This window comes from Pleuronectes platessa, chromosome 10 (genome assembly GCF_947347685.1).
Source record: "Pleuronectes platessa chromosome 10, fPlePla1.1, whole genome shotgun sequence".
Lineage (NCBI taxonomy): Eukaryota > Metazoa > Chordata > Actinopteri > Pleuronectiformes > Pleuronectidae > Pleuronectes > Pleuronectes platessa.
The window spans coordinates 19,716,115-19,739,502 of NC_070635.1; the positions used below are offsets into that span (position 1 = coordinate 19,716,115).

At 41.1% G+C, this 23,388-nt stretch overlaps 1 protein-coding gene across 2 annotated transcripts; it reads right to left on the reverse strand.

Annotated features, from left to right (window-relative positions):
• Nucleotides 1-1,210: 1,210 nt before the first annotated feature.
• LOC128449043 (E3 ubiquitin-protein ligase znrf2) lies at nt 1,211-22,911 on the reverse strand. 2 transcript variants are annotated; one of them, XR_008339847.1, is made up of 6 exons: nt 22,031-22,911; nt 11,259-11,354; nt 7,580-7,685; nt 6,808-6,881; nt 6,394-6,706; nt 1,211-6,258 (listed from the first exon to the last, which is right to left on the reverse strand). XR_008339847.1 is itself a non-coding variant. In XM_053432018.1 (5 exons), exons 1-4 carry the CDS (start codon nt 22,431-22,433, stop codon nt 6,824-6,826), a joined length of 663 nt encoding a protein of 220 aa, XP_053287993.1. In that variant the 5' UTR covers nt 22,434-22,911; the 3' UTR covers nt 1,211-6,706; nt 6,808-6,823. The 2 variants fall into 2 exon arrangements, 1 of the variants encoding a protein (XP_053287993.1); XM_053432018.1 differs by having other exon boundaries at nt 1,211-6,706.
• Between the last annotated feature and the right edge of the window lie 477 nt (nt 22,912-23,388).

The window sequence follows — 23,388 nt, forward strand, 5'->3', positions numbered from 1 at the left end:
TTATGAACATGTGTTTCTTTATGAATACAGTATTTGGTGTAGACATAAACTTTATTATTTATCTGACTGTTACAAAGTGATGTACATATACACAGCTGGTGGAAGATTTGTGTGTACTTTAGTTAGGAGAGTGTAATGTTAACTGTTTGTGTGGTAGCTCTTTGTACACAGATACAAAGTTTTGCATTGATATAGTACTTTTTTAAACTCCCAGCTCTTGTGCAGAACTCTATCACACATCACTCACACACTGAGACGTCATGGGGCAATTTGGAGTTCAGTGTCCTGGCCAAGAGCACTTCAGCATGAGAAATAGTGGAGACGGGATTGAATCGCCCAGCATTTCGCTCTATCTCCTGACCTCGTAATAATGCTGAGACTGATGGAACTACAGTATATGAAAGCACCGAATGATAATATACTCAGTACTCATTACTAGTATTAATAGACAATCAGACTTCATCACATCATTCAAGTCTAAACTCAAAACTCATCTCTTCAAACTGGCATACTCTTTATAACTGGACCCTGTGCACCTCACTTGTTTTTATTTTGAAGTTCTGTTTTAATGTTGTTTCTATCTTTTATCCTGTATTATTTTATTGTAAGGTGACCTTGGGTGACTTGAAAGGCACCTCCAAATAAAATGTATTATTATTATTACTACATAATTACTTGAGTACTTGATTGTCTGATCACACCCATCGGTGAAACCAGGATGTAGTAATTTGCAACTTAGATGTTGGGTCAGGGCTGTAAAATGGGGGAAAATGGTCCCTCCTTATCTCTCTACTTTTGGCATCCTTGTTTAGACAACACCCATCTTTGAGCTCAGCCTTCATTTAAATCTTTAAAATCTCAGCTATGCACCAGGAAAGTTTGGTTACTGTGTCTTGCACAGTTGTTCCACTATTGTGGTGAAAAAAATCGGTCAAAAGACGAGAGAGGCAAGTACACGCACAGGGAACAACGAGGTTATTCTGCCTTAATCCTTCCTGGTTTATGCCATCTTCCTTTCATACAGAGGCAAATGACTCACCTAGGAGCACTCTGACGACTTAAAAAAAAAAAATCAAATCAGAGTCAAACTGTACGAGATTTATGTCCAAAAGTGTGGGTTTGATATAATGTGAGCGCAAGTCAATGAACTGATGTAGGACTGAGCTCTATTCAGACAGTTTGTTATGTGGGAAGAAAAACACGCTTCAGACTGATTCAACTTTTTACTGAAAAATTCTGATCAGCTTCAAACACAAAGTAACATGAGATAAAAATGCAGTAACTAAAACAGAATTATTGGTATACAAATGATACTCTTCATTGCTTTTTGTACATAGTTTTACATAAAATAAATATTTGAATACATTTTGTGTTGTGATTGTGTGTTTGTTACGTATTGAACATCACACATTCTCTGTTATACAAGGTAATGCTTGTTGGGGCTTAGAACTGGCAAACAAATACATTACAAGCTAAAAAGTGCTCGACTGATTCTATAGTTTCCCATACGAGGCTTGTTTTAGGACAGTGCTTCAACTCGATACTGTTCTCCCAGTACAGGTCAAAGACCGGAAACACAACCTTTACATCCTTAACGAAACTTCAGCCAGTTCACAGTTTGTTTCAACTCACTGCAATCTCACAAACACCAACATCTTCATAAAAAAAAAAAATCTTACACCATAGAAGTTAAGCTGATGGCTTGTTGAATTTAACACTGGCCTTGCCCTCTGTAACTCTTTATTTGAATCTTCAGCTAAAGGGTTCAGTCCCTGCACTTTGGATGAGGGATGACTCAGTGTGCTATTTCAGGCGGAAAGTTCAAGTCGATACAAAAAATATGAGCACAGACAAATCAACGTCAGCATTTCTATTAAGGCCAGATCTGTCTCACTTTTCCTCCGACATTCTTAATCGGGAACATGATGATGATGATGATGATGAAGGTCCAGTACGAGCCCTGTGACGTGTCCTCGCTGCTTCCAGCTTCATTAACACTACATGACTCTGTACACAGGGTAATACAGGGCTCAGCTAATCTTTGCATGTGATGTGACGGAGCATTAATCATGAGGGTGGATCCCGAAACTCCAAACTCAACACTTTCCTCCTTTGTTTTCTCCAGTCACCCAGTAGGTTCCTTCTCTCTGATTCCAAGTCAAGACACGTACAATAAAGATGAACATTTTTTTTAAGTATTAATATGTACAGGATGTAGTTCTTGAAAGGGATACTCCAGTAAGTTAGGATAGCACTCCCACCAAACACACAGGAAAAAGAATGGTGAAAAAGAAATGGTCCTTCCAGTCCCAGTCACCCTGGATACTACACTTCCCATAATACACCTTACTATGATCGTTTACTATCTAAGGGAGCAATTGGCAAAGATTTGAATTTTTACAATAAGCAAACACTCCGGCAGTCTGACGAATAAAGATGTTGTTTGACTGTGTTGCTGCATTGTGTTAAAAAATATTTTCCATAACATTTTAAGTGGATACTGGATCTCAGACTCTTCTGTATTGTTTAGTGCCAGGTCAGATGTATGAGAGAGGGTCATCAGCGAATTATAACTTGCATGTTGATGCTAATGGTGTGCAGTTAGAAACCAGTAATTACGATCATTCCAGTGTGATGCATGAACGTTCACAAATGTTAAATCTGAGGCCTTCTGAGTTAGACATATTCATTCTAGATAAACTACAAGATGACCATTGAATGGCCAGTTCGAACAGAAGGAATTATAACAGACGCTAAAAACTTTCTTATATATATATATATATATATATATATATAAAGTCCAAGCTCAATAGACTTTCTGTAAAATGTGGTATTCTTGAATCCATTGTTGTGTGGTAATTTGCAGAGGGAACTGAAAAAAATGCCCTCATCAACCAATGTCTGGCCCACAAACCTAACAACCAACTCAATGAGCTGTTTACTGCACTGCCAAGGAAAACTGAAACTACCACAACAAACCTCTAGACAACCTGAGATAAAACTCTCCTCCCTCATGATGCTGGACTGCCGGTTCTTCCTGTGCCCGAAAGAAGAAGTATGACTTTAATTTCCTCAAACTGGCACTAAATAGCCTTCATTTCTTCTTATACTGTGATTTTTTTTTCAGTTTGCGTTTTTTTCTGACTAATGAAAATAAAGCCAGTAATATAAATAACGATACATATAACACATTCAGTTAAGTGATTGTGTGTCTTTTTGATGAAACAGGGGGACACGTGTTTTTCAGCCAGTGCTGATATATGGTTTATATGGTTATAATGAAAACTATAATTGAATAAAGTTGTTTTTATCCTTCACTTTCAGTCAAATTCATAGAATAATGGCTGTCACGTTCTCCTGTTTTAAATAACATCAAAATATAATATGGTTATTGTAAAACAACTAGTGTCAAACTTAAAGAAAAGATCCTCTCTGCTCTCTGAAGCATCGATCACTATGATGCAGGGCATCCTAACGTATCCTGCTCAGGGCCCCTGGAGGAACAGACCTGTGTGAAATGAGTTAATAAAAGCTGCAACAACAACACACACCTCACTGTTCCTAACTCCTCACAGTCACACGTTGACCAGAAAAGTAAAACAGTTTACGAATCTGAGATAAAGTGTAATTTGTTAGATTATCTGCTGCTGCCTCTTAAAATTTAGCAAGAAAAATGTTGGGTATAATTTTCTAATGTGCAAGTCCAGTTTTCACACACATCTGCACGTGTGTATGATAATGTGTGTACTATAATTGATCTGAGAACAGAGCCAGCTGAGTAAAAGGCAGCTCGACAACACACTAGACACAGACGTCTATGAGGATGACGATTAATGAAAGTCAAACTTGTTTTAAGAGACAATAGACTAGAGCCACCACAAGAGGGCAGTACACTACATGATGAATCTGTAGAAGCAAACAGGACAGACACTGTCCTGAGATCAGATATGAGGACAGGTATCTCCCACTTCGCTTTCGTTCTACTTGACGTCTGGTTTTAGCTCCAACGGGTCACGCAGTGCTGGACCTGCTGGCCTTGGCAGCACGCCACTGATTCCAGATTACTCAGTGATGTCAGTTTCTCACAGCAACAGAGCATTGCCTGAAGCACAACTTTTTTTCTAAAGACATAAGAAACCCACAGCTTGAGGCAGCCAGGCGCAGCACAAACAAAATATTTATATATCATATTTAAATAAAAGCTTTACTACAATATGATTGGGATTAAATACTCCAGTCACAGTTTTGTATTTTAATTGGGTTGACAATTAACAGAGTAGACTGGTCTTCACATATGTAATATAATTTACAAGTTTCTTCGTTTTCGCAGAGTTAGAGGATGCATGTTGTGAGTGTGTGTGACTGAGCCCAGGTTACTGTGGGACAGACAGGAGAGATGTGGATTGGGGATTTAGCGGCTGATTACTTCCTTCTCGCTGGTTCAAGGGGAATGACCTGGAAAATAAGCTGCTCTGTAGCTGTTGACCAGTTGGAAGATGAACCTGGACGCATGCATCTGGTTGGCTGGACACGGACGTGCACAGAATTGTAGCATCACAGAAATGGTAGTGATACACGAATGTTGCCTTGTCTTTCCTTGCCCCCTCTCACACTGCCATGCTTCTAGTACCTGGAATGAGGGGATAAGAAACAAGCGCTGGAGGCCATAGTTAACCAGTGGTGAAATGTCCCCTAACATTTTTGAATGAAAACATCATCATGAACTCATTAAGAAGCTCCACATGAAGCAGATTGCTTTCAAGCTGCCATTAAGGAAACAATGAAGCGGCTTTTTAAAAATTTTCTCAGAATATAAAAAAATGATCTTCAGGGTGGTGGGAAGAGCACTAGACTCTGAGTCATGTAAAAAAAAGAAGCAGGGTGTGGAGGCAAAGGGTCACACATTCAAAGACAGGTTTGGAGCTTTGGGGTCCACACAGTGATTCCACTGAGGAGGTCGTCCAGAGGAGTCTTCACACTGTTCCCCCTCATGAGGTCTTCAAACCAGCAGAATCTTCACTCACTGAAGGTAAATATTGTTGCCCTGATGGCGTAAGGCTTGAGGTGACAACCCTTCACGTACTTTCACTCTCTCTACTGTCAACTCTCGGTAAAACTATGTCCCAGTAATAACTAGAAAATAATGTCTTGAAGTCCACATTTGTTAAATGGTAATTATTTTTTAACGCTTAATCTTCCTCACTGTGCAGACTCAGATTATCTCCAACCACGTACAGGCAGGTGCAAAGAATTGACACAAACCAAGCACTGTCACTGAAGTGTAATATCTTAAAAAAGTGATTTATACATTATGTTCCAATATCTGTCTTTTATTGTTCACATGTTTATCTTAAATTTATGTCTGTCCTGTCATATCGTCAATTCATTTCGACCCCTTTTTAAATCATCCAACCAACCATTCTTATTACAGTGTTTGATTTGTGCCAATTCTCAGCACCTGACATTTGAGAGTTGATGTCTGTAATCTGCTTGACACAAAAAATTAAGATGCAGTAAATGTGAAATTCAAAACACATTTTTTTCTTTACTTTCTTTCTTGACATGTATCTTCCCTTGCTAAAAAGATGATCAAGTGGTAAATCAATACCATTAATACAATCCTGTCAAATGACAGATATGTTTTGACAGATTGAAAGTGAAAACAACTGAGGCTTGTTATTCCTTGAAGTCACTGTTGAACAAGACACAGCAAAAACTGACTCAAGCTTCTTCTCACTGATTTTTGTTCTGACATGTGTATTAACATCAAACAGAAAATGTATATAGCAAGAAACTTTTAACGTTTCGAAATGTCAGCGACTTTTCTTATATCTCATTGTTCCATCAAATCTCTGGCAAAAGAGGTTGTATTTTATTGCAACATGAAAAATATCCCGTTATAAGGTGAAGAGGTTCTAGGTAAATCTGATCATATTGAGAGACTCTGCTTTTTTCTTGTCACAGCTGCAGAAACACAGTCAGACCTCCACAAGAGCACTGATGATTGTGTGAGTGTGTGTGTTTGTGTATGTGTGTGTGTGTGTGTGTGTTGGCACCGTTTTTACAGCAGCTTTAGTTCTAATATCGCCCGTGCTGCTGGTGCAGACATATGTCCGCTGCCGTCCTGTCTCTGGCTCAGCTCTGAACTGGTAGAGTGGTAGTTGAGGTGAGATGCTCTTGCAGGTCCAGGCTCTGCTGACAGTGTGGACTCCTCTGCGGCTGGGCTTCACTACCACAAGGCACTGGTACACACTGATGCTGAGGGAGAAGGGGAGGGACAGAGTCGGAGGGGGGAAGGATAATTCATCATCGTCCTGACACCCCCCCTCCTCCCCGCTCTGGGTGCAGGACCGTGTCCTTCTCCTCCAGTTTCCTGGTGTAGAAAATACTCACACCTGCCGTCCAGTGGCCGTCCAGGGAGAAGAGTCGTGCCTGTCATGGCGCCCTGTGTGGCTGTGAGCGTCAGGGCTGCAGAAGATGCGAGTTGAGGAACGGCTGGTCCAGTCTGACACTGTGGAGTGTGGATGTGCAACTCGAACATAAACAGAAAGTCTGTATCCCTGAAGATTGTTTCAATGAGATTTGGCACACCATGGTACTACATTATTTTTGAGGGTGGGGGTGGTTAACTGATCACAGTGGTCACAGTGTCCGGCAGTCTCCCAGGATCCACTCTTAATCTAGTAGATCCTTCATTGTGGGGTACCTGCCATCAAACAACCAAGAGATTGCTTTAATTATCACATGATAAAAACATAGTTTGACTGAATATTGAAAATCTGTCCCAGTATGTGAGAAACACTTTACCTGTGCAAAAAAAGCTTCAATCTGACGGATGCTCCGGACACGATCTGTTCACTTTAAACCACTCGTCGATACATCTAGAAGACACATCGTACATCTTACAGTTTTTTAAAGTAACAATTAATGAAACTGGATCAACTTGATCTTCATCATTACCTTTTTGTGGATTCACAAATGTTTTCCACCCTCTTTTAAAACAGTTATCACAGCTCTCATGCAAAGATCTAAAACCAATATCGGAAAACAAATGGAAAACATCTCTTGCACAAGTGGTCAAAATTATTACTGATTCTAATGCACCTTTATGAAGCTGCTTTTCTCAAATATTCTATCAGTTTTCGGTCTTTATCCACCTCTGTGTTGCAAGCAAGAGTCAAAGAGGCTGTGTGAGTAGAACAAAAAGTACAAAATGCACTAATGCTGTATAAAAGCTGATTCACATTCAATGTCACTGTAGCTCTCACATGACAAAGACAGGTCATGGACACCTGCACATCGGTATGCTGCTGAGTAACATGAGCCACTAATAGGACCTTTAACACAGTTAACAACTTCCTTCACACAAAAAGTGTTCTATCATAATGAATAAATATCATTTTCCACCTCATAACAAAACACTACACCTCTAAATCAATCATTTTAAGGATTATGATGCTGCTGTGGAGGTGTGATCAAGAATCACCTCATTTACTAGGCTGGAATAAATCTCATTTTGTGACCCGTATGTCATAAAAGAAATAAAGTGATGGAGCATTTTCTGAACGGAGCATCTTACCCTTTGTGGTAGATGCAGAGGCAGGGCAGGCGAGCGATGGTGTCTCCCTGCACCAGCTCCTCCAGGCAGATCGCACATTCTCCTGCATCCTTAGTGAGGACGTCCTCTGTGAGACAACCCACATACAAACACACACATCACAAATATGGTACAAGGACACTGTACTTGCAATGTGCGCCTGCCCCGATATTGAAGCAGTGGCGGGTCAGTATTGTTCGGTACCGTAAAAAACAAAGTACCGTGACGTTTTTAGAATTTTGACATCGACCTGGTACCGAAGTATCGGTTTTCGTGACACCTCTTGTATCCGTGCGTATGTACTTAAAGAATTTTGTGCATAGACCCTTAGGGAGTGAGGACATTTTTGGAAAGTGAGGATAATCTGTCCGGCCCTCATTTTGTTTAAAGGCTGGTTTGAGGGTCAATATTTGATTTTATGGTTAGTAATTGGAATTAGGTTAAGGTCAGGGTTAGGCATTTAGTTGTGGTGGTTAAGGTTAGGTTTGTGTATGGGGCTGGCACATGCATTATGCCAATGAGCGTCCTCACCAAGATAGAAATGCAAGCATGTGTGTGTGTTTGTGTGTTTATTCCTAAACACTGGGCAGGGTTCATCTTGCTCTGGTTTGAATAGCATTGAACCAGGAAGTGGAAGTCATCATGTGCACCATTAAACTCATCACCTGCAGCAAAACACAGTCATTAGGACTGGCCTTATGTAACTGTGGATTAACCCACATAGGCCTGGGAAAGCCAGTTATTATGGGCTGTAGCACATCCAGCTCAGCTGAGGGAAAACATCTTTAATATACGGACGGGGCCTGTAAGTCGTTCACACAGTTGAATGACAGAGAAAAAGATGGGAGAGTAAAACTGATGTAAATATTTGTCTTGTTACCAAATGTTTATTTCAGAGGCTTAAGTTCACTGTTCTGGTTTAAGAGTCTGTTTCCATGTTGTTAGTTTACATGCATGTTCACAAATCACCACTTCACAATGTAGAATTACCACTCTTCAGTTGTATGCCAGGGCAATTTCAGTCTACTATCTTTATCTAATCAGTTGATCTTTGAGTCCAAGTGACAACTGGTCAAATTCGAAAGAAAACGGCAAACTTGAGATATCATGTTCAAAGAAGCCAAACACATGTCTTTAGGCCACCGTGACCAAGACCTTTAACTTTTGTCCATCCCAATCATTTCAGTTTATCTTTCAGACCAAGTAAACATTTTCACCAAATTTGAATAAATTCCCTCAAGGTCCTCCTGAGATTTTGCGTTCACAAGAACAAGAACTTATTTTGTAGGGTCAAAGGGATCTTGATCTTTGACCAGGAAATTCTGTTCAGGTCACCCTTGAGTCTAAGTGAAAGTTTGTGCCAGATGGAATGAAATTAATTTTTGGCGTTCCTGATATATAACGTTCACAACTCAAAGTGAGGACATGTGACCTTGACCTTTTGACCTTTGACCAACAACATCAAATCAGTTAATCTCAGAGTCCATATTAATATTTGCGTGGAATTCAAATGAATCGGCATCTACTACCTCTGATAGGATTACTGGAATTGAGTGTGAGAATGGTCAAACATATAGTCAAATATAGTCACAGAGAGTCATCTGTCCGTGTCTGCAAATATTGATACTTTCTGTCTTGAAACACTTAGGGAGCCCTGATATATAAAAAAAAAAAAAACAGAATAAATCAAGAGAATATAACCTCTTTAAAGAAACTAGCAGCAAGAATCTGAATCAGGTGCATTGAAGAGCAGCTTTTACTGCAGCAGGTTGACCTCTGCTCCCTCTCTCTGGGCTGTTTAATTTACAACAGTGTCATCAGCCTGTTTCGCAGCAGCTTTAAATCAGAAATGAGGTCATGAAAATCTCAGGCTTTATAATGCCGTTCTATGGAGACACACAGAGACAGACACAGACCTTGTACCTTTTGCCTTCGACAGATGGCTCCTTGTTTGAAGTCTTGAATGAAAAAGATAAATGTGTATATTGTGTATATTGTGTATCTGTTCAGTTAACATTTGACGAACATATACACAAACATTGATCAGGAGTAAACACTGCTCAGTGTGCTGTTGTTTGCAAAGGGTTATTTGCTACGACTTGTGATAAAGTGCACATGGTGGTGAGTGTGCGTTTTATTAGCAGCCTGTCCTTGGACGGCAAAAAGCAAACAAACATGCTGATTATAGAGCGTCTGCGTGTGAGAGAGTGTGTTTGTGTGTGTGAGTGTAGCATGCAGACAGTGGGAAGCCCTGAGCGGCTGATTATCTTATTAGAATGGCCACGAACACAGAAGAGCAGCTGTGATCTCTGGACTCAGTGACCATGAGACACACACACGCACACGCACACGCACGCACACACACGCACGCACACAGGCATAGATATTTTGTTGAATAAGTGAAAACCTTGGTCTTTTTTCTCCTGGGTCCATATTCATGATTCATATTTACAGTCTAATTATTATTTTATCACCATGATTTATATATATATATATTGTCCATATCATGATGCAATATGCTGAAATATAGATCGTATGTAAAGATGGACGACATCTACTTTGCTCCTCACAAGGGAAGGATAGTAGGGGTCATAAATCCTACCTCCTCCGTGTTAGTGGATGGGACATCTACCAAATGAAAGTCAAAATACACAAATATAATTTTTCTAAAAGATAGTTTCTCTCATTGTAGGTGGCCATTATCAGACTGATGTATGTAGAAGTAAGTTTAATTTTAATAAGTTATTTAATGCTATTGAAAGTTGGATGAAACTCTACAATTGACAGCTAAGACTGACTCGCGGTCGTGTGTGTAACAGCTACTGAAGCTCCATCCCCTGATTGCAGATATACAGACTCTGGAACCAAATGATGCCAATGGCACAAGTTGGCAGCATTGTTAATGCAAATGGAAGGAAGTGAAGATGTATCATCCATTTTGATATATGTGCTATGGTCTGAGCACACAGGATCTGTTTCATGTCAATCCTGGAAGAGGAATGTCTCTTCCAATGCTGACGATTGCTCTTTGTTTTTCTCTGTGCTGTATTCTGGACAGATTGAAAACTTTTTGAGACATTTTGGTTGCAGATCATACTGTCCTTCAAAGTCTCAATTCCCACCAGAATTATGGCTTCGATACCGATACTTTTTGGGAGAAAAAAGGACTTCAGTAGAAAACCTATCTGTGACTTCACCGATTAGCTCACTTTGAGCAGCATTATATCTTCAGTTAGGTGGACGTGACCACCTCAGTCCATTTCCATTGTTTTATCCTTTGTTGAAATCCAACAAATTGCTGATTTGATCAGATTGTTTGGCCTGTGTTCTTGCGTTAGTCAATGACAACAACAGTTTCTCTGTCCTAATCTCAGGAGATCCAGATTTTCAATATGGTTACAAAATGTTACCACATAATAAATAAATCCCATTGTGTGACATTACATAAAGGTACAGCATTGTAATAATGAACCTTTATATATATAAAAATGTTTGGTCAAAACAACTATCAAGAAGGGCAGGTTAGCATGCTAGGTGGCTAACTTGATATTTGGATGCAGTTTTCATATAACCTTCTTCAGAGTGTCTCAACAAATGTCAGCTTCATATTATAGTTTCATTTTTCTGCATGTGTGAGTTAAATAGGAATGACGAGTCCTACCGTTGTACGTCACTCTGGGTTTGGTTAAACACAAAACCAGGTGAAGATCCATCTCATCCGAGGACACGAACTTGGAGCACACAGGGCACTTGAAGCCTGCAGGGAAAAAGGAACACACACAAAACAATTGGAAAGAAAATTAGATCATCGACGGAGGGGTGTACACACAAAAAAAAACAATCATTGCTCACTCTTTATACGATGTCTATTAACATCTTGCTACACTTTTCATTTTTTAAACAAACAGTGTTAAGATGACTCATACATATGTTAGAATCCATCCATCCATCTTTTGAGTGGGGGGCTTAAGCAAATCCCATCTGACATGGAGCGAGAGGCAGCCAGTCCATCACAAGCCTGACATATAGAGCAAAATAACCATTCACACTGACAATTTAGAGTCTTAATTAACCTAAGCTGCATGTTTCTGGACTGTGGGAGGAAGCTGGAGTATCTGGAGAGAACCCACACAGACCAGGGCCCCCCGCCCCTTGTTAGAATCTCTATTTATAGATACTGTTAAGTCACAAAATTATCATTCTATTGCAATAAGCTAAATTCCAATGCAGTGTGGACATAATGTCTTTAATGTAGAGAAGTGATGTCATGTAGTTGGTTCATTTTATTACACATGATGATCCTCAACTGAAGAACCTTTTTCCACATCTGAATGAGGGTAGACAGCATGGGAGACTGTATTAGTTGTGATTCATCTGTTTGTGTAGAAGTGAGACTGATGGACAACATCGTTAGTTCTTACAATTCTAAAAATAGCAACGGAAACTTCGGGATCTGCCCCTTCTGTCCAGATCTGCTGCTAAACTTAATGAGTTCTTTCTTGGCCCTTGTCCAGTCCTTCTGCCAAGTTTCAGAAACAAACCAATGGATGGATGCAAAATTGTTGGTAACAAGCAACATTACAATAGAAATGTTTGACAGGAAACTCCCCATACAGATAAAGTTCACAGTGCGTGGTGCAGCAGTCTGAACACTCAGATTTGTATTCCTTTACCCAGGATGTGGACTTTAATCTATCTTTACAAATGAGCATTAAAGTGAGTATTGTGCAATCAGGTTGACTGTGTAAGTGGGCGTGCAGTGTGTGGCTTGTGTACTCAGGTCAGACCCACTCCTACAGAGCTCTGCAAATGTTATATACTCACTTGTGGGCGATTCAAGAGTTCAAAGCAGCAGTTCAGAAACAAAAGCAATTTTTCCGCCATATAAAATAAAATACTTTTGTCCTTTTGGTCACAGTTTGGTGAAAACTTAAGCCACAAAACAACTGAGGTGAGGGTCAAGAAAGGATAATTGTTTGGGTTAAAAGAGACCATCTCACCTCATTAACCAAATCAATGTGCAAAGGCCTCCTGGCCGACAGCCTTGAAGGCCAAATTCTCCAATGTGCTTTTGACAAACCAATGGGTTATGTCACGGGGGGGTGGCCACTTCGTCTCAACTCCTTCCTCCTATATGTTGGTTTCTTTTGGCAGTAACTTTCAGTTAATGTTTAGCAAATTCAAGATACTCAACCACAATGTAACAGAAAATTTACTAAAGGTGGACATTTTGGGAAAGTTATTCAAAAGTTGAGGTTTCTTACCATTTAAACAACCTAGTCACGACCATTATGTCCTGACAGAAGTAGTAATAAAAAATGTTGATTGGCAAAAAGTATTCAGTGCATCTTTTATGACCATTTATGGTTTCAGAAAGAAGAGGAAGAAAAAAAGAGGAAGAGCCCTTAGATTGTCCCATTGTGTACAGAAAGCTTCATGTGTACATTTGGATATTATTTGTGGTTTTCTTTCAGTTTCATTATAACACACTCTTCTGTTGTTTATGGAAACTGTTGGACCTCTTGGTCTCGTAAAATTCTTTCAAATCTCCAGGACATTTCATTTCGTTTTGCAAGAAACAGGGTTAATAGGGATACACAATTGTTTTTGTACTTATCAGCCCATTTGGTTTATGCTTAGAACTATAATTGTCCTGTTTTATAATCACCGGGAAACTTGAAATTACGTGGAACTGGATTCCTGGGAATCCTATTTCCTGGAAAATAAAAACACTAATTCACTATCTTGGCATAGACCAAGGTGATATGGATCTGGTGTACAAACTGAAAGCTAAACAGCAGCTTCTTAACCACTGGCCAAAGCTTAACAATTCTTAACACTGGTAAGCACAATTCTTCACAGCTTTCACTCTATATGCACCTCATCTGCTGCCCATCAGATCTGCTGCTTGGAGAGCAACACAGCGTTTCGAGTCCATTATTCAACTCCGCTCTGCTGCAACCCCTGAGTCAGCACATCCAGGAGTCCATTCTAATAAACAGGATTTATGAATCATCATTTTATCGATAGGTTCACTGATTATTAACCAGCCAAGCTGCCCACTAACCTCCAGGTTAAGTCTATCACACAGACACAAACAAGCATATGCACCAAAAGGACATTTAGCATCACTTCAATGTGCTTCTGTTCTTATTTTCAGAAAGCCTTGAAAATTCACAAGTTGAAAACTTCCTGGTGATAAAGAAAAGGTCTTTCAGAGGGCACACATCCCGTCCCCTCTGCCTGCAGTGCTCTACTCTCTGATGTGTGCTGACAGTCCGGTAAAGACAAACATTCAGGCTATCTGTTCTGCAGAAGAGGAAACTGAGTCAAAAGACGCAACAAAAAATGTATGTAAAGATGGCAACGTGCCAGCCCCCCATGTCATGAACTCTGTCTGCCCCCTCCATGTTATCAAATGGGACATGGACCAAACAAAGAAATATTTAAGTATTTGTTCAAAATATGTTTTGTCTAATATGGTTTCTGCCATTTTAAATGGTTCTCGTCATACTGAACTGTTTTTTTCCCCAATAAGTTTGGTTTTCATTAGTTATTTGATGATATGAATACAGGTTGAAATGTCATGATTGACAGCAGAGACAACATGGTAGCCTGTATCCATGAGGAGGAAGTGGAGAAGAGTCCTCCAACCTCCGTCATTGGTAAATAAGAGGAAGAACAAATGAGGAAGAGCCGTAACATGACTGTCTAAAGAAAGCTTCAAAATGTACATTTTGGTTGTTTTTGTGGTTTTGTCTCAGTTTTAAGATTACTTGCCTTCCTGTTATTTAAGAAAACTGTCTGTCTAATTTGTCTGAGGCAATTCTGTCAAAAATATTTGAATAGAATTACAGATTATACTTATTTGGCTACAATATTTTCTTTCCCTTGCATTCCCAGTGAAAACATGCCCCCTCCACAGCCTGCTCATGATTACCCCTGGCACTGAAGGAATGCTGCAAGACAGTCAATGATCAAGGTGAAATAATAGCACAGCTTCAAGAACAAGCAGTTCTTCTTGTTTCAGAGCAACAACGAAAAAAATGCTAAACAGTGTTTCCATATTAAAAAACATTTGAGGCAGTGTTGATAGTCCTACACTGCAGTCTACCACTGAGAACATGGAAGGGTGGAGTCAGACACAGCAAATAAGGCATGCTGATTAGATATAGTGTGGGGGTTTGGTATTCCTAAACTGGCAATCAATGACTAGTTTTTACATCCCCTCTGTGGTGTGAGGCAAAGATTTCCTGGACAGGACCTTCCAGTGCTCTCCACAGTGTCACAGTCAAGTGTAAAAAGGACAAACTTTACAAGTTTCATGTTAGGTTCATCTCTAACGAGGCCTTGGAGAGAAACTGCAAACAATCATGTGCCTCCTTGTTTCTGAAAACATTCTAACATACAAGAGTTATACATGTATAAGACTACAGAAATACATGCACAGAGATGTATAGCTCAAAGTAACTCTTGAAATATATTTCAACTACAAGGCTAATAACACTTTTTTAAATGCTTCATTGGACGGATATTATTAGAATTTTAGGAGAGAACATGCTACCTATGGTTGGGCAAGAAAATATGATATGTTGATGTGTTTAAAATGAACATTTGAATGTTTACTGTAGCAGTCAGAAATTGTCTAGCTGTGGCACCACTCTGCAAACCGAGCAGTTTCTCCACAGTTGTATCGGAATGATGCTAGGTGTCTCATGTTCACACTATAGTGTTTAAGTGTGCGATATTAGCAAGATAAAGAGCTAATTGTTCAATCCAACAAACAAAGGCGGTCACCACCCATGCATTACTTTCCATGTTGTGCACATATACCTCCATCGAGTTACTGTAGGCTTTCAGCAAGAGGGCCGATGTTACCTTGTTGTCACCATTGCCCAATTACTGAAAGCTTACATAGATATTACACCAAATACTTCTAGTTGGCCATGATCAATTTGTACATGTCTATATACTGTGAGGAACATCTTGAAGACTCTCTCTGAAATTGGACCGGGAATTTCAAGTGAAGTTAATACAGTTAGTGAAGCAGAGCCTCTCCAATCACAACCAAAACAGCCCAGAAATCAGCAGAGACTGAATCATCCAAGATTTTCTCATCAGCCTAAAGAAATCTGTTCCCTCAGCAGAGCAGCCGAGCAACAGATCCGTGTTGCTTGGCAACTGTTGCATCCCAGGGATTGGCACCTCACTGTGGAGCTGTGAGTGGAGTCAGAGCCGGACTGATTGGATCCAACTGAAAGGGGCCAATTATGAGACAGTAGCCAAACTTTGTTTATGACGTGTAGGACAATAGCTGATGTTAAATTGTACTTTGCATTCCTAATTGTGCATCCAAGAAAGGTAGATAGTCCATCAAAGCCATTCAGAATTCCAAACTTAATTTTGCTATATGAAACAACCAGTTCATGTTGTCATTCCAATTTTTGTAATTAATCAATTGTTAAAGATTTCTTTTATGAAAAATGTACTAAATGTTGTTGGCTTGAAACAATTTAAAGTAAAGATTTGGCTTTTTGATGGGCACTCATTGTAACTCTCTGTATTATTCTCTAAATCTCTCAAGTAATCAAATTGGTAGATAAATTAGTTATCAAAATAGGTATTATCGCAGCTACAGGCTGTAAACATGACTTAGTGAAGTGTTTTCTATACTTTTTGGCTAGTAACATAATATTATAACTTTAGTTACTCACAAATTTTGTCAGACGAGATTTTAAAAAGCAGACTCAAGAACTCAGATTCAATAAGTGGATTCCAAACAGGATCTAGCAGAAAGCTGGGAAGCAGAGGCAGTGGAACTAGGTCGATGTTGGAGACAACCGAGGGTCATCATATTGATAGCTGAGTTGAGAAACGGTTGGCCTTCTAATGCTTGTATAATTCATATCACTGACACCTGCAAACCAAGGGACTTGGAGTGAGTAAAAGAGGAAGTAGAGTGAAAATGGAATAGGAGGGAGTGGGGCTGGAGAGGCCGGCGACAAGAGGACTATAAATAAACACGCTTTTCAGCTGCTGGGAAAATGGGGTAAATGATGAGAACCATTCCTCCAGTCAAGTTAATATACCCCAGAGTTCTACTTCGGTCACTCTCTTTCTCCATCTCTCCATCAGTAAATATTAGCATCACACACAAACCGACAGCACCCAGAGGCAACAGTGGAATAACCAAAATATCTCACTCAAGTCCAAGGTGCTTTTAGATTATCTGGGAAATAACACCTTCTGTAAACCAACAAGGTCACCTTTATTTGACCAGAATTTAAAGTCTATAAAATAAAAATAGTAAAAACAGTTTTGGATTTTGATATGACCTTAACTACCATAGTTCATTGAGTGTATTGAACTACATTATATTGTGAAGGTGTACTTTTTATTGTGGCCACCGTAGAGCCACATATTACTAATGCTTTTTCTCTGTATGCTCTCTTTCTCTCTTTCAGTTAGAAGATCTTTAAATATAAATATAAAAATTAATACAATTAAATTCAGTGCAATGTGAATACTCTCACTCGTGCTTTAGCAATTTTTTCTGTGTTTTTAGAGCCAGAATGGTTGGCCCACTGAGCTGTAGGCGGCTGACAGAATGGTGTAGGACTGGCACCTGACCAGCTTCCTCTCCGCTATCTTCTCTCTGCTCAAACCAGACTTCTTGTTGGAATATGAGGACATGGAGGTGCAAAATGAGTAGGAAGTGGAGTCTCGAGCTGTTTTTAGACATGTCTTGGGGAGGATTTGGAGAATTGGGTCCGGACTTTCTCAGCAGTTTGCCTTTCACACATGCGCAACGCAGCGGGGGTCTTCTGCTCAGACACGTTCAAACCAGCAAGACATTCTCTGCAGAATCCAGGTGAGGGGTGACACAGCAGGCAGAGGCAGGAAGTAACGTATTAATTCCGCTGCATATATCACGTGATTTTAACAGCGTCTGCTTTTATCACCACAAACTCTCTTGACATCTTTGTGTGTTTCTTCTACATTAGTGGCTCGACTTTTTCCTCTGGATATATTTATATTTCCTTTATTTAAATGTTTGTGTCTGTCGCGTGCTTGAAGCCTCATCAACTCCTCACTTGTTCGTAGTGAATCCAGTGAGGATCCCCCGCTGCGCCCTAACATTGGATTCTGTTAACCTTATACATGAGGCCAGGCTGAGAAAGGCCACAGAAGGTCCAGAGGCTCTCACTCAGACATTTGCATTCAAACATACACCCTCCACGGAGAAAATGCGAAGGATCTCCAGCGTTTAGTGCATGTCTTAAAGCAGCTACATAGGCTACATCTGATTCTCACTGATTGCCAAGCACATGTTCTATTAGCAGCATGACTAATACAACAAGAGGATCATATACCTGCAGCTGTTGCTAACTGAAACTAAATAAAAAAGACCACCAGAGTGGAATTCCATCCCCTTTAAAACAAAATAACCAAAATAACATCCCCTATAAAAAGGCCCTTAATGTGAGCTCAGTTGAGCATCCTTAAATAATGCTGATAACTAAATCATGCCATTTGAAAAAGTAGAAACCGAATTGCATCGAAAAAAAAACAAGACAGTGCACTTTGCTTCGCTCTCCCTCTCTCTCCTGCTCAAACAAATCAGATTGACCATCAAGCACCAGGAGAAGTCCTACCCGCATCAGTGATCGTTAAAACATCCGTAAAGAACAAATCTTTGGCAGGCATGCCAGATTCAGCATAAACTCCACAGATATTGCTTTTGCTGTGTGTGTTCATGCAACAAGTACACACTTCTCTACTGGCCCGGCAGTGTCGTCATGTACAAGCACACCCCTGGCAAATCAAAAGTTAATCATATAGAAATGTCTCCCAAGTACTATTCATGGTGATTAGAATCAACAAACAATTCTGAAGTTACAAATGGATCCATAAAAGCAGTAATCTATTGACATCTCATTACACAGGCAAAATATGAAGACTAAATTAGACTGTCTTGGGAGACAAGCTGTGAGCCCAAAGCCAATTCCTTCAGACTCCACAGCTGCTGCATCCACGCAGCGGGACAGCGCCAAACATCTGCTGCAGTATTCAAATGAAGGGACTCAGCAGCGGAGATTAGGAGAGCAGGTTAGTTAGCTAAAGGCTTAAGTCGTCAGGGTAGATTCCTGCTAACCTGGACTGACTCAGCCACTAACGGTACCATGGCTCAGAGCTGTGGGGACTGACCTGCGGACATTGCTCCAGTAAGACCCAATGTTATAGTTCTCAGCAGCAGAGTGCTGGCAACAGATCACTGGTCTTTGGTCATGAATAATGATAGCACTAAACACTAAAAAGACATTATTCGACTGTGCATTGTCTCCTCAGACGCAACATGGCCTCTTGCTCGTTTTCATCAATAGGAATGAAATAACAGCCACTGTGGATGAAAAATATATACTGACAAAATTATTAAATGTTCTGTTCAAACACCCTTCATCAGTCAAACGTATTTATATGAAAATGAATGTTTGTGTATGTGTACATACAAAAATGCAATATGTGTAGATTTGAACTTGAAAAGACTTGTTGTGTAGTCAGTAATTCTCTTGCATTCTCACACTTTAGTTTACTACATATTAGTTACACATTTAGTTTCTGTCACCTTTTCACCTCAAGCACATTCACACTTCAAACTTAGTTGAATTCAGATAGTGATGAGCTTGTCTATGCAAAGAGAAGGGACACTGCGGTTGCCAAGAAAGCGATGATGACATCAGTCCAGCTACCTCAGCCAAGATTGCAACAGCCCCAAAACCTACGCAGGAGAAACAACTGGGAAACACAAGGTCCAGATTTAAAAAGTGACGTAGTGAGGGGCCAAATGAAGCAACACCCTATCTTATTGGTCTTGAATCTCCCCTCTCTGGGTCATCTGTCTCTGATAAACTATTGTGAGACCTTATTTTTGATGGAGAGGTGGTTTCCACGTCCCTGTCAAACGGTGGGTTTCCTCTGGAGGCTAATTCATTTGGACAAATTTTCAGTCAACAGTTTAAATGCTTTTATTTAAAATGTCTGATGAAATAAAAATAATCCAAATGACGCACAGTTTGACCCAGCTGCCAGCCACTGCTGCAGTACAACGGAGGATGTAGAAGAGGACATGATCTGTTAGCATGGTGCAATTATACAAATGAACAATATGAGAGCTAAGGATAATGGTTTGTAGCAAATAACATTTTACAGTTACAAACTGTGACCTGCTCTATTAAACAGAGACATGTACAGCTCTGTATAACATTTAAGGCTGGTTTATTAAACCTTTCATTTAATTTTAATAAAATAAAAAAATAAGGAAACAGGAAGCAACAGCAGACAGTAGCAGATGGGAAGTCTTAAATTTTACACAAAGGTGCTTATAACCCAGGTTTACAGTATGTGCCCAGCCCAACAATGAAAGGTTTGCTATAAAATGCTGCTCGTTCCAACTGGTAAAACGAGGCTGCAGAGCTGAGATATCAGACTCTATGTTTGGAAGCAGCCTTCATTCAGATCGCACAGCGGCAACAGGAGTGCATTTCCATTCTGAGCTGACAGTCAGACAGGGATGGAAATACTAAAAGCAGCCCACACATGATGGTTGAACTATGACATTATATCGCTTGCGCAGGAAATGAAGGCTTCAGCCAACCTTTTCCAGGGCAGGCTTTTCCCTCCTATTATCTCTAAGTGCATAAACTTAAGCAGCACCTCATTAAACCAATAGGAGAACGTTTTCTACCTGTCTGAGGAGCGGATACTGTATTGCTCCTACTTTTCTTATTTAAAGAGGCTTCAGTCTCAGTATGATGCAGGATGACACGTCTTTACTCCAATGTTTCCTCCACATTTACATTGAAAATCGTAGCCTTGGCAGATTTACGTACTCTGGGCTTCTTTCTAGAGTTGAAATAGTTTTTAATTGATTACTCATTTGTGACAGAGATTTATTAAAATAACAATAAGGTTGTTATTGGTGAAGGACAACCCTACACCGTTACAAAATACTGCCTAGAACCCCAGTTTGGCCGAGGGTGAATCCCTGAATTCCTGCGTGTGGTCTACGATGTTTTTACCGTCCATGCAGACATTCAGATCTCATAGTTTCAGCTGCTACTGTGGAAAGCAATGCAGTTCTTTCCCTCAGACAAAAACAGATTTTTTCACTCTTAGGTCTGTGTAGCTGTCACTCAAAATCTGCTGTGAGTGAGAGTGACCTTCATGCTCGTGCACCCCTGTTCCCGCCATAGATCACTTCAGTGGAAAAAATTTGGTTATTGTGACAACTGATGGAATTATTTTATTCTTACATGGATGTGAGTTTGGGTGAAAATACTATGTAAAATTGTCCAATTACTGTGAGGGCTGAACAATAAATGCCATCAGAATGATCTCAGATATCAGTCTATTTATAACAATATCACACAGAGAATCATTTTCTAAAGCAACAGTTACTAGCGTGTCTTTCGTCCATGAGCAAACGTTTACCACCATTTCAGGCAGTTTGACAAGGAGCTTTCAGCCATAAACCACCAAACCTGCCAAAATAAAACCTGCTACAAACTGCAACTGTTCTCAAATATGAGGCAAATACTTCATTTTCCTGCATAGCCTAACAAACTGAGGTAATCTTAAGAATTGACTCGAGATGATTGGAAAACAGCTTTGGCTCCTGATTGGTTAACCTCAACATGCCATGTGGAGAGCTGTGTGTGTGTGTGTGTGTGTGGTTGGGTGGGTGGTTGTGTGTGTGTGGGGGGGGGGGGGGGGGGGGGGGTTGTTGATGATGCTGTGCAGCTTGTAATGGCATCAAAAGCAGCTGGTTGAGTCAATTAAGTAAATCTTAAGACCTGGACTGACGTTCATTGATCCGATGACTTCAAACAGTCAGGGTGGATCGATGACTTCAACAAGAAGACTTTCGGAAGGAGGCCAACGCCGTTGGTTTTAACAAAGTTTGGTTCAGCTCACTCTCGAGCATCATTAAAACCCATGGGGCAGAATCTCCATCACTGCCTGTGGACGTTTTGTGATAGAATAGTGGTGCTAAACTACATTTTAGGTCATTTAAAATGTTGACAGAGTTTGTCCTTTTAGTTTTACACTTAACTTTCCCACTCACCCTACCTGGTGGTATAGGACTGAAACTATAAGAGCTCATTTTGAAATGCTTCCCTGTCCTTTGCTTGCATTTGATCATTTTCATTGTCAATAATGTGTCATTGATTATTTATGGCAGTTACGTTCTGTTGTAAGATCATCATTGGGACCTGTTGAAATATACGTGTATAAGAAACGAGTGGAAGAACTGAACTGGGCTTCGGATAATCAATAAACCCTAGTTGTCATTTGCCCCCATCCTGCAGCATCCTGTGTCACCACACTCCAGTGAGTCCTGAGCTGTGTCAGCAGCACACACTGCCCTCTTACCTCCAAAGAGATTGGGCGAGAGGTGAGCCGGTAATGACCCTATCAGCAGCCGGGGACCGTCGTGCTCTCTGCGGGAGTGCTCCATGTCCGCTGCCTCCTCCGGGCTGCTGCCCTCGGACTCCGGGGAGCTGTACGCTCCTCTGCTGTTGGGAATGTTGATCCCAGACCGAGGTCTGGTCCCGGAGCCCCCTGCGGTCCTGGTCCTGGCCCTGGCCCCGATGTGCTGGCTGGTGCCGGACGTGGCTACCGAGGCTCCGTGGTACCTCACTGCCCCGGCGGCAGACCTGCCCACGTTACTGCCGTTGCTGCTGGAGGTACTGGAGGGCAGGTCCGAGCCGGAGTAGGCTCTGGTGCGGCCGTTCGCAGCTGGACCAGCGGTGGGGCCGCTCTGCTTTGCCCCCATGTTAACCTCCACTGATTTGGCTATCAAATATTAAAGCGCCGCTGCGGGACAGTGCGCCAGATTTACGCCCGAGGCAGATGGCTGTAGGACCCGCGGAGGCAGGAGCGGAACTAAGTCTGCGGCGCTACGATCCCATGGAGGTGAGCGCAATGTCGGTCAGAGCAAAGTTGAACGGCAAATGCTCGACTTCTGTGAGGAAAACTTTACCCGCCGTCACCATCGTCCTCCGTCAGTAACAGTTGTGGTCGTGCTGCCGATAACGAGGATGGTTCCTCTGAGCCGCTGCTGTGGAGCCGCTGTGCTCCGGCCGCTGCTCCCTCCTCAGTGTCCGCTCCGCCATGGCTCCTGGGCGGCGCGAAGGAGCGGAGAGCCGGGCTCCTCACACCTCCGACACATTGCTTCAAAGAAGGAGTTGATTGAGGAGAAGGCTCGGCATCGAACCGTGTGATCGGTGGCCGCGGGCAGACTGTCTGAGCAGGTTAGCTGTCAAGCCACCTGAGCTCACGAGGGTTTCCGGGCAGGATTTTCAAAATAAAGGCACTGCAGTGTTTCAAGACAACAGGTACACCCTGATACACTTGGCTGAACAACAGACCTGAATTTGTATAAAGTTTCATAAATGTGAAGTAAGCTCTTATCAGTGTTTAGTAAACTATGAGCTAGTAACCTGTACTTTGATTCCACAGTGCTTCAAGCTACCACTATATAAATTACATCATGTTAAACTCTCTCATGCTGCTTTCAGACATGCACTGAACTACTCTCTGGAGGGGACGTATGTGTGAACGCATATGTCCGAATGAGCCTTCGGACTCTGTGCGGACTTTCTCCAGCCATAACTCAGGTATAGGGTCTGCAGGATGTCTGAAGGAGCCAATGTGAGCACAGCGGGAGATCCTCCGCAGGATTCAGTGAGCAAGTGGGGCTATTGATGACGTTTCTAACATGTGACCAA